This window comes from Chionomys nivalis, chromosome 4 (assembly GCF_950005125.1).
Source record: "Chionomys nivalis chromosome 4, mChiNiv1.1, whole genome shotgun sequence".
Classification (NCBI taxonomy): Eukaryota; Metazoa; Chordata; class Mammalia; order Rodentia; family Cricetidae; genus Chionomys; species Chionomys nivalis.
Window position 1 is genome coordinate 53,492,183 of NC_080089.1, and position 12,304 is coordinate 53,504,486.

Sequence of the window (12,304 nt, forward strand, 5' to 3'; positions counted from 1 at the left end):
AGAAAGACATCACAGATTTCTATCAGGAAACACACAGAGAGAAAACATTGGGATGAATCTTTAAGGACAAAGGAAGGAAGGGTCAACCAAGAATGCAAAATCAGACAAAATTAATCTTTCAACAAATGAAGTCAAAAGTAATTTTTTTTTTCAGAAAAAGAGAAACTGAAAGAATGCATTGCTTTAGAAACCTCAAGAATGCTGAGGAATGAGGCAGCAAGAGAATTTCAAGGGTAATGAACACCTGCCACAAAGCCTGGCAATTTGAGTTCAGTTCCCAGGATCTATTTAGTGGAAGGAGTGAACCAATTTCTGAAAGTGGTCCTCTGATTTCCTCAGTTTGATGTTTCAAATATGGGACAAATGGCTGAAGTGTCCATATCAAAGCAGAATCCTCCCTGCATCCCTCAGTTCCCACCGGTTACAGGGTCCTCCTGACTGCCATACCCCACCGCACCCCAAACTTCTCCAGCCCAGGGGCTGAACTGCCCTTCCCCCAGCTTCCCTTCCCTATATAATCTAGCCATTTTGGCTATCTGATCCTTTTTGTCTGTTCTCCTTTGGGCCTCCTGGCTGCTGCACCTGGTTCCCCACCTTCCCCTCCCCCTCTCCTCACATGGTTCAGGGTCATGTCTACTCTGGACTCTCCCAGACATCCCTGCCTCTGATGATGCTCTCCCACGCATCTAGAATAAACTCCCCTCCACCATGCCTAGGAACAGTCGTGTCCTTCCCTCTTTCTTTCTTTCTTTCTTTCTTTCTTTCTTTCTTTCTTTCTTTCTTTCTTTCTTTCTCTCTCTCTCTCTCTCTCTCTCTCTCTCTCTCTCTCTCCCTCCCTCCCTCCCTCCCTCCCTCCCTCCTTCCTTCCTTCCTTCCTTCCTTTTCAGTCACTCACTACACAGTACACATGTGCCCTCCCCTCTGACACACACCCCTATACATGTTCAGCATGACTGCAAAGCCCTCACTATTCTCCTCTGATGTTGGTTGGTTTGCTTCTGTGAAACCCACTGTAGGGTTTGTAGGTCTGTCTGCATGCTCTGTGAGTTCCCGTCACACGTGGAGCTGTGCCCTGTCTGAAGGTGCACTGAGATTTGTTCAAGATGCACACCAGAAAGTCTAGAGCAAACCTTGAGGTGGGAACAGAGGTCGAGATAGACTGGGAAGCCAAACACAACACAAAACCAATGCAGAAGTCAGAAAGGCGCAAATAACAAGTAGCCACATGGTTGATTAGTGACCATTTTGTTTTCCAGACCCCAATAAATGCTAGGAACAGAAGAATCATTTAAAGACACAAAGTTATATTTACTTATGTATATCTGTCTGTTTGTGCATGGTTGCATATGTGTGTGGAAGGTTGTGAGGATGATTTGAGGGAGTTGGCTGTCTCCATTTACCCCGTGGATTCTGGAGATCAAATTCAGATCACCAGGCTTGGCAGCGAGCATCTTTCCTACTGAACCATCTTGCCAGCTGTTTTTCCTTTATCTTTTTCTTTGAGACAGGGTCTCATGTATCCCAGGCCGGCCTCTAACTTTCTATGTAATGAAAGAATAGTTTTGAGCTTCTGGTCTTCCTGTCTCCACCTCCTGAGTGCTAAGACTACAGCGGCGAACCTACACATCCAGTGATGTACGCTACGTTTATGTGGCCCTGGGAGTGGAGCCAAGGCTCTGGGTAAGCATTCTATTAATTGAGCAACACTCCCAGCCCTTGTTACCAGACATTATTTAAGAAAGACTCACACCGCTGATTGGGATGCACAGGGAAGTACTTGGAGAATGAAACAGCATGATGAGGAATATTTGCCTTTTAATTTAGCAAAAAGGCAAAGACGCACGTGAGAGCACCCTGATAAACACGAAACCTGATGATGCAGGGGCCTGTCTCTGTTTGAGAGCTTCCATAACACAGATTCTGTTTTAAACCTAAGGGACTCATTTAACTGAAGTCCTGGATCTGAGAGGCTGCATTTTAAACTATCCAACCCTCCCCAGCCCAGCATGGGAGGGTTCAAAAGAGGGCGTACCATTGGCTACAGGGCCTGTCGAGTTGGTTTTCCTTCTTCTAAGTGAGGGCTCAGTGAAACCACCGAACTAGGCCATTCCATGGGTGGGAAGGAGGTTTACTGTAACTATGAAACTGCCTCCTGGCTATCAGGTGGTAGAGAGCAGCCAGAGGCATCTGGGGAGTCCGAAGCTGCCGTGGCTACCTGGGGTGGGGGTGAGAGACAGATGTAGAGGGGCAGCTGAGGAAGGGAGGAGGTAGAACCTGGTGTGGCCTGAGATTTAGACAGGAGGGGAAGAGGAAGCGTGCAGGCCAGATCACTAGCTTTCACATATGTTACAGGGAGATGTTGATGTTAAGGAGGAGAAAAGAGCCTGGAGGTTAGCTCGGAGCTTTGAAATGCATTATGTGTGTGTGCTAATAGGGAGCTAGATGTACCAATTGCCAGAAGTGGAGAAGCGGCTCTTCCTGGCGGATAGAGGCCTATTTCACAGGTTCCTGAGCAGCGCTGTGGAAGTGTCTATCTTTCTGCCAGCAATCCTTCTGAGACACCCCAAGCTGAGGCCAGATTGTCAGTTCAGACATTGCCAGTGGTACTGTCATTTTGGGGATTGGGACCTAACAGCAGCCCCAACATGTGTGTATGTCCATGAGTGAATGAGTGAGTAAATGTGTGTGTGTGTGTGTGTGTGTGTGTGTGTGTAGGGGGGCACAGACTGACATCAGATGCTTTCCCTCACTCAATCACACTCAACCTTATTTTCTGAGGTCTTTTGGTGAGCCTAGCCATGGGCTTCCTCCACCATCACCTGTGCCGACAGGCACTTGCTATAACGTCTGGCTTTTCGTGTGTTTGCTGCTGATCCAAACTCAGGTTCTCATGCACACCTAGAAGGCACGCTCCTCACAGAGACACGCCTCCTCCAGCTAGACTGGTTCCTTTAAAAAAAACTTCCTTTTTTGAGATTATAATATAATTACATCATTCACCCCTTCCCTTTCCTCCCATCAAACCCTTCTACAGACCCTTCCCTGCTCTCTTTCAAATTCATGGCCTCTTTTTTCATTAATTATCACTACACACACATGCACACAGACACACAGACACACACAGACTCCTAAATACACACACACAGTCTGTTTTGTCCGTATAATGTTACTTTGTGTATATATGTTTTCAGAGCTGACCACTTGGTATTGGATAACCAGTTGGTGAGCTTGACCCTGGGGAGAATTGTTTCCCCTGCTCCCAGCATTCCCTAGTTGTCTGTAGCTCTTTGTACTGGAAAGATTTAAGAGCCACAGGATCAGGGAGTTTGCTGTGAGACTGTGTCTCATAGTAATGTCAGGAGCTATGCCAATAAAATCTCCCCAACATGTCTGCCTAAACACGAGCTGTACAAGGATAACAGACATGTTAACGTGGACGGTGAGGCAAGCTCATGAGGCCTCAACTCTGTTAGATTGGTTCCTAATCCATCAAGGTTTCAGACCTGGGAGAGCCTGGCCCTGTTCTGGGTTAGGCTGTGATGAGTCAGGCTCAGAAAATGACCCAATGACCTGGGTGTGTCTGAGACCATGGGGCTATCTGAGGACTTCTGGGTCATGCTAAGTCCAGGGTGCTTTGAAAAGGCCAGTAACATATATATCCCTGATGACTACTCTGGTAGAGACAAGGGAAGGCATTTTCCATGACCTCTCTGGAAACCCAGGCCCCATGGTTCTTGGAGGTTGACCACTTAGCATATCCCTCAGACCAAGAGTTTGAAGAAGAGAAGAAGGCTGCCTGAAGATAGCTCGGCCCTCCTTGTCTCAGAGTACGGTTGGGGCCACACACTCTGTCCCTATCTGTCTGTTCCCAATCCCACATGTCCATCCAACATAGACAGAGATGGTCAGTGAGATCCTGAAAGCAGGACTCAAAGAAAGGGCCCTGTAAGGAGGCAGGACAGTTCCTCACTAGCCAAGGAGCCACAGGAGAAACCCTTCACAGTAAAACAGAATGGCCGCAAAATAGAGTTTTCATAATCACCCTAAACTGGCCTAAAAGGCTGTGCTCACATGTCCGAGACTAGCGCACACTCCATGGAGTCTGAATCTAGCATAGGGTAGCCAAGCACAAGATACAAGGTACCTTATCCAGCCTCACTGACAAGTTCAGGAGGGTGTGTGTACTCACACCTGCCAGGCCATCTCTGCTGTTTGAGGAATTGTCTCTTAGGATGATGGCTCAGGCCCCTGCTTAGATCTTGTTTGGGGTTTGGGTCCTTCCCATCCCCTCCATCTCACAGCTTTCCTGGGCCCCAGCTCTGCATTTCCTCCTGGCCTGTCTTGGAGAGGAGGGACACTCAGATTGTTGCACTAGTGTTCCCTGAGCAGACCTGGGCTCTGGAGGCTTCTGGGGGGGTGTCTCCTCACTTTGCTGTAAGCTAGTTATTCTCAGTCAGGGCTCGCACAGCCTCACCTGAGGGGACCCTCTCCAGGAGCTGGGTCTGCCCCAAGGAGTATCTCCACAGCCAAGTGAGAACTACAAGTCCCAGTTTGCTTTTTTTTTTTCTTAAGAGACTTATGTAGCAGAGATGAAGGGAGGCAGGCACCTATTGTGTTCTCTGGAGACCCAGGTTGCAGGTTCTGGAAGGTTGACCCTCAGGAGCAGATGAGTGGCTAGAGCCCAAGGAACATCTCCAGAGCACAAACCAAGCCCCAGAGGAGTCCATGTCCACAGCTCTCCCTTTAGGTCAGACCCTGTCTAGAGGGAAGGCCATGACAGACAATGGCCTGGCCAGGAGTATGAGTGAAAGGCGATATTACCCACTCCCCAAGTGTGTGTGTGTGCCTGTGCGTGTGCGCGTGTGCGTGTGCGTGTGTGTCTGTGTATCTGTGTGCCTATTCACGTGTGCGTGTGTGTGTCTGTGTGTGTGCATGTGTGTGCCTGTGCGTGTGTGTGTGCCTGTGTGTGTGTGTCTGTGTGCCTGTGTGCCTGTGTATGTGTGTTGTACATGTGTATTGCATGTGCACATGGGCTGAGGGAGATAAGAACTCTTGATGAGTGAATAAAAGCACCCTTCATACACGAGTAGATGTCCAGCCTCTAACCACAACCCACTGCTCTTCCACCAAACCTTCAGTATCTTCTCCAGCTGCTTCTGTGTGTCAACCACAATGACGTTGGCACGGCAGTCGTGGGCGATGTACTGGCAGGCTTCAAGGGAGCTAGTGGTGTAGATGCCAGTGACAATGCCCCTGTTGGGGGCACAGGAAGATTCACATCGGGTGCAGAGAAACCATCCCCTCCTCACAGCCTCACAGCCTCTGTTCCCAGGGAGCTCCAACAGACAGGGATGGGAAAAGGTGGACCCAGAAGGCCGTGGGGGTGGGGGAGATAAGGGATGCTGCGGAGTGGTAGAGAGCCCGCTAAAGAAATAATAATCCTCTCTGTCCTTTCTGCCCACCACCAGCCCACAGGAGACCTTACCCCTGCCCAGTCACTCACCCTGCGAACACTGTGCCCACCGCAGAGAAGAACCACTCTGGGGAGTTGAAGCCGAGGATCCCCACACTGTGCGCTCGCTCCAGGCCGAGCTCCAGGCCAAAGACAGATAGGCAGGTCAACTACACAGAAAGGACCTCTCCCTCCCCTGCTGCCTCCCAGTAGACTGCAGAAACCCGTCCAGGCCCATCCCCAGTCAGAAAACGTCCTAGGGAATCAGCTTCTGGCAACCCTGTTGACTCTTCCTCTGACTTTCTGGGGAGACCAGTCTACTGGGTTTCCTTCCTTGAAGGTAGCCTGTGGAAAGGCTCCATAAATATAAAATCCTTAGCGTAGGGCCCAGAATATAGTTTTAGCCCAGCGGATGGTATCAGGTTTTACAGTGGTGGTTTCTGGAGACCTCGCCTGCTGGGGAGTTGGGGAGGAGGCCTATGAGCGCTCAAGCTAGAAAGCAGGTCTCGGGAAAGAAAGGGTTTGCAGTGAGGGGCTCCTACCTTCAGGAAGCCCTTGGCGACTTTGCGGGCAATCTCGTAGTATTGGTAGTAAGAGATGCGCTCCCACTTGTTTCTGCGCTTGAAGCCCAGAGCACTGAGGCTCCCGTACTTATCCAGGGCCTCGTAGAACATCCGGTGCACGGTATAGGGAGGCTGCGTGCAGAAGGGTTCCCGGCGCAGGCGCACTCTTCCATCTGCCCGAGCTGTCCAGAGTGTTTCCTCTGCAAGGGGGAAATGACTACAGTGTGGTCAAATCTACCTGGGTTGTCTGTAGGGGATCCAGTTCTAACCTGGGCAGGGCCTCCATGCCTGCTGCTGACAATACCTTCCGGACAGGACCTTGAGAGCGGGCAGGCAAGCCAGGCCTGTGGTGGGCTGGAAGGCGGTTTGGAGAAGGCAAATCTGGCTTGGCCTTGGAAGATGAGCAAAGTTTAGTGTAGAGATATTTCATTTGTATTTTAATAAATAAAGGTTGCCTGAAGATCAGAGAGTAAAACTGTCACACTGACCAGCCTTACAGACCAGGCAGTGGTGACAAACAACTTTAAACCCAGTAACCACACTAGTTTGCCATAGAAACTGGATGGTAGTTGTGTGCCTTTAATCCCGGCACTAGAGAGGAATAAAAGACAGGAGACAGCTCTCAGTCACAGTCTCATTCTGAGATTCCTGGAGGCAGGATCTGCATTTCGGATTAAGGTGTCTGTTTTATTTTTCTGACCTTCAGCTTGAACCCCAGTTTCTATCTCTAGGTTTTTATTAATCTTGCTACAGTTCAGGGAGACAGCAGGGAAGAAGAGAGGAAACGACTGGAGGAAAGTCCCAGAGACGGAGACCTCTGGGCCTTTCTCTGCGTTTACCCTTGCCGGCCAAGGTTGGGGTGGGCAGAGACGAGGCTCAGACCCACTTACAAGAGTAAAAATGTCTCTGGGCACAGAGCTTCTCAGGCTTCTGGAAGCAGGCGAGGCAGATCTAGCTGGACAGAAAGTCAGGGTTTTAGAGCGAAATTGGGGTTGAGGTGGTGGGCTGGAAACCAACAGGCCCGCATCCCTAGCCAGCAGAGCCTGCAGAGCAGAGGACAGACAGCAGAAATCTAGACAGTTATGTCTGGGTCTTCCTATTTCACCCTCATGGAGTAGATCCACACAGCCTTATGATGTCACACATGGGTACTGTGGCCCAGACAGGTTCACTCACTTTCCCCACATCACACAGGAAGAAAGTGGCAGAGTCAAGTCTTGAACTCACATATGCCTGATGTCTCATCCCACAGTTTGGGACACTGTGTGGGTGGGAACAGAGCCCAGAAGCAGGCATCTTCCTCTTGGCTGAACCATTTAACATGTTGGGTTGAGGCAAACCCAACAGCCCGAATCTGCTTCCTCAGAGGGAAGGTGGGGCATTTGTCGTCGAGTGTGGGGATCAGAAAAAAATGGCCAGAAGAAATGACGCATACAAAGGAGACTCAAGTGGTCAATAAAAGCTCATTCTCCTCCATTTTCCTGTTTATAAAGGAAGTTTGCATGGGTTCTCTAAACTCTTTTAGACCTTTTGGGCTTATTTGTTTGTTTGTTTTCAGGGTCTTGAAGGCTAGCCTCAAGTTTACAATCCTCCTGCCTCTGCCTGCTAAGCACCAGGATTATAGGTAGGTGCTGCCATATCTGGCTGGGCCTTCCTTCCCTGGGACAAAGATGATCATTCTAAAATCATGAGCACAATCTGGATAGAGAGTGAGCTGTCCAGGACCCACATGAGGCCTCACTGCTGCCTCCTGGCCAGGCACATCTTTGGAGGAAGCCAACGCCTTCACAGGGCTTGCCTCAAGGCTGGCACCAAAGGGGTATCTTGCCTCTGGTCCTACCTGAACTAGACAGAGAGATCAGATGCCCCTTTCCTCTGTAGATACATTCTTAGGCTGCAAAAAGACTTTGACATTGGCCTAAAGAAGTAAAGCTTGTGGGGCTGAGACAGGAGAACATAGCCAGACCCAGTCAAAAGGAAGGGGGCATGGCAAATACAGGCTGGGCCAAGGGAGGGCACCAGAGAGAAGGTTTTATTGTGACCCATATTGGCAGAAGGCAGAACAAGTTGACTGACTATCTCCCCATCTTTCCCAGACCAAGTCCCTGTTGTAGCCATTGCCGGAACCCATTGCCCCTAGGACGGAGGTGTAAGTCCTGACCCAAAGTCCAGCAGCCCCAGTCCCGTGCCCTACCCTCTGCAGATTCTGTCCACTATCCCATAAGCTGAAGAGGAGTCAGGGTAACTTGGATTCTAAACCTTGACTCTGTCATTCCCTGCTGTGACCCTAATATGTGATCTTCCTCTTAGCTGCACTGCAATCATGGAAGGCAAAGCGGGATTAGTGAGGACAGAGAAGCTGGATGCTCAGGCAGTGCTGGTGGAAATGAAGGCTAGGATATAGCTCTATCAGGAGACAGCTTAGCCATTTCTCAGAGAGTTACTATATCTCTCAGCATTGTGGCTCCTAGGTAGCTCAAGAAAAACAAGCATGTGCCCCCACAAACACTTGCATATGGACGTTCATACCAATATTACTTATCAACCTAAGAAGGGGAAGAACTCAGATGTCCACAGACAGGTGACCAAAGGCACAAGGTGCATGATCTGGTGCGGGGCAATTGTCTATATTCTGTCAATTATGTTATAAATAAACGCTGACTGACTAATAGTCAGGCAGGAAGTATAGGCGGGACAACCAGACAGGAAGGAGAGGCGGGTCAATGAGAACAGGAGAATTCTGGGAAGAGGGAAGCTCCTTCTGCAGTCCTGTCCAGACACCGAAGAAGCAAGATGTGACTACGCCACTAAAAAAGGTACTGAGCCATGTGGCTAACACAGATAAGAATAATGGGCTAGCCCGGCATTGGTGACGCACGCCTTTAATCCCAGCACTCGGGAGGCAGAGGCAGGCGAATCTCTGTGAGTTCAAGTCCAGCCTGGTCTACAAGAGCTAGTTCCAGGACAGGCTCCAAAACCACAGAGAAACCCTGTCTCGAAAAACCAAAAAAAAAAAAAAAAAAAGAATAATGGGCTAATATAAGTTATAAGAGTTAATAAGAAGCCTGAGCTAATGGGCCAATCAGTTTATAACTAATGTAGATCTCTGTGTGATTTTTTGGGGACTTAACGACTGCGGGAACTGGGCAGGACAGAAACCCTGACAACAATGATCCATACGATGGGATCCATTTCTATTCTAAGAAGGAGCCAAGTACCAATTGTAAGTCAAACATGGAAACAGCTCAAACCATGTTCAGTGAAAGAAGCCAGATGTAGAAGACCATGTACCTCGTGATTCCAATTGTAAGACGTATCCAGGAAAAGACTGGTTAGTTGCCTAAGGCTAGGGGTGGGAATGGAAATGACCACAAGAAGAGTACAGGTCATCTTTTGGGATTGATGGAAATATTCTAAAAGTAAATTGTGATGATTACAGAACTCTGTAAGTCTCTAAACTTGTTGAATTGGGCCTGGAAAGATGGCTCAGCAGGTAAAGACACTTGCCTACTTATCTGAGTTCAGTCCCTAGGACCTGTACGCTGGAAGGAAAGATTGACCTCCTGTCTGTTACCTGCACAGTATCGTACCTTCATATCCCCAACCTACATACCTATAATAAATAAGTAAATTGAAAAAACTTTGTATCGTACACTTACCATAGGTGGATTAAATGGTATATGAACTATACCTTAGTGAAATTGCTTCTAAAATAATGAGAGGAGGAAAATGAAAGGAAGAAGGGCTGAGGATGTAGCAAAGAGGTCAGTAAGCTTATTTAGCATGCAAAAAGCCCTGCATTCACTCTCCGGCACTACAGAAACCAAGTGTGGTAGTACACGCCTACAAAACCAGCACTTAAGAAGTGGAGACAGCAGGATCAGAAGTTGAAGATCATTGTTAGCTGCACAGCAAGTTTGAAGGCAGTTTGTGCTGCATGAGACCCTGTCTCAAAAAAAATGTTGATCTTCCAAACAGAGCAAGGACCCAGAAGTTGGTGTGTTTAGTGTATGTGAAGCTGGGTACCCAGTTGCTGTCTTCCTGTTAGTCCTTTTCCCTCCCCAGGGGAACAGAAACTTCTGTCTGCTTGGAGCAGAAAAAGCGTCTTCCTCCTATGGTCTAGTCCAGAAGCCCACGCCCCCCTGCACCTGTTCCCCTAGCTGCCAAGAGGAGCAGAGGTAAGCCTCAGTCTTATGATCATTGCTAAAGCCTCCCTCAAGCCAAGAACTGTCTTTCTTCTTTTTCTACATGGACTGGAGGTTGCAGCCAGGGCTCTGTGCATGCTAGGGCAGGTGCACTACTGCCGTACTGCATCCCTAGTCCAGACCAAGAGGCTTAACGTTAAGCAGTTATAATCTCTTGTTTCAATGACAAAAATGGAATGCATTCTCTAGGAAATACGAAACGGCTCAGAGGCCTGTGCTGCGCAGAAGTGGGTGGCCTCCTTATTCAGACATCAAAAAGGTTTCTTTCTGGCTGCTGCTGCAGTTGGGCTGGCTTTGGTTTGGTGTAGCTGCCGGGGCTCTGCCCTATGTGCTAGCCTACCACTGAGCTACAAACAGCCCAGCAGTGTAGCTGGGGTGGGGGAAGGAAAGATCATGCCATTGGAGTAATAACCGAGGAGGGGAAGCTCAAATGCCCATGAGACTTTGGGGCTCATGTGTCAGCATCATAATAAATAATGCATAGCAATAAATAATGCAGGAGTGAGCGCCCCAGCAATGAGGACTTGCCAGTGCAGTCCACAGGGCGGTCTTCGTTTGCACACAGAAAGAAACCCTCTTGCTTTTGTTGAGACTCGGGGCCTCCACTCACACCTTCAGTTTCCTGGCTTTGATGGAGGCCCTGAACAATGTGGTATGTCTCTAGTCTGAGGGAAGCCACAACGTTTGAGAAAGCACAATTAATAACAACATGTATTTTTGAAAATGAATCAGTAGATTCTGTGTTCTCAGCACAAAAAAATTTAGTCTGTGATGGAGTACATATGCTAACAGTCTCAATTTAGCCACCCCATACTATCTACGTGTTTTAAAACAGCCCACCATGAATATATGGTTTTTAATTTGCCGATTTAAAATTTTAAGGGGGGGAATCTATAATGCAAGGACAATAGTTGTGCCCCCAAGCCTCTATGTCAGAGAAGAAACAGGGATTGGTAAGGACTCCTAAGGAAATGGGAGAGGAAGTGTCACATTAACAGAGAGCCCTGCTCCTCAGTGGTGGGATTCGGTGCCAGGTACGAGTGGTGTCATGGTTTGAGTGAGATTGGTCCCCTTAGGCTCATAGGTTTGAATCCTTGACCCCCAGTTGGTGGAACTGTGTGGGAAGGAGTAGGGGCGTGGCCTTGTTGGAGGAGGCGTGCCACTGGGGTGGGGTTGGAGGTTTCACAAAGCCCTCACCATTTCCAGTTAGCGTTCTCTCTTCCTTGTGCTTGTGGATTGAGATGTGAGCTCTCAGCTGCTGCTCCAGCACCCTGCCTGCCTCGTGCACACACCCTGCTGATGGAGGAAGGTCATTGGCTAATAAAGAAACTGCCTTGGCCCATTTGATTGGCCAGCCTTTAGGTGGGTAGAGTAAACAGAATAGAATGCTGGGAGGAAGAGGAAGTGAGCTCAGATGCATGGCAGCTCCTCTCAGAGCCAGAAGCGATGAAGCAAGCCGCCAGGTCAGACATGCTGAATCTTTCCTGGTAAGACTGATGCTACACAGATTATTAGAGATGGGTTGATCGGGATATGAGAATTAGCCAGTAAGGGCTAGAGCTAATGGGCCAAGCAGTGTTTAAAAGAATACAGTTTGTGTGTCGTTATTTTTGGGCATAAGCTAGCCAGGCAGCCATGAGCCGGGCTGTGGGAAGAGGCCCGCAGCTCCCCACTACACCCTGCCATGATGATCACAGATTCTAACCCTCTGGAACCATGAGCCCCAAATTAAACACTCTCTTTTATAAATTACTTTGGTCATGGTGTCTTATCCCAGCAGCATAAAAGTAACTAAGACAAATGAAGACCAAGAGTTACAAGAAATCTTTGTGTGTGTGTGTGCACTCTTATTTGAACATTTAAATATTTAAAAAATTATGTAGGTCAGAACAAACAGTCATTAACTGTTAATCATTTATCCCAGGTCCTCTAGAGGATAGATATCTAGAGGTAGGATAAAAGGATCAGGGAAAAAAAAGTGTTTTTAAAATTTTGTTTGGGTACCTGGGAATTTGATGTTTGGGATGGAATACAGCACATTCTAAGCACAACACTCCTGCCCCTGGTCCCCAGTCCCAGTCCCA

At 48.5% G+C, this 12,304-nt stretch overlaps 1 protein-coding gene across 1 annotated transcript in view; it reads right to left on the reverse strand.

Moving 5' to 3' along the window:
• Acsbg1 (acyl-CoA synthetase bubblegum family member 1) overlaps window positions 1-12,304 on the reverse strand; it is a 61,295-nt gene that overhangs the window by 22,338 nt on the left and 26,653 nt on the right. The window contains exons 3-5 of the mRNA XM_057767602.1: window positions 5,995-6,215; window positions 5,504-5,592; window positions 5,133-5,253 (exon numbers count right to left, since the gene is read on the reverse strand). Of these exons, the coding sequence (XP_057623585.1) occupies window positions 5,133-5,253; window positions 5,504-5,592; window positions 5,995-6,215 (431 nt within the window). The remainder of the gene's footprint in view (window positions 1-5,132; window positions 5,254-5,503; window positions 5,593-5,994; window positions 6,216-12,304) is intronic.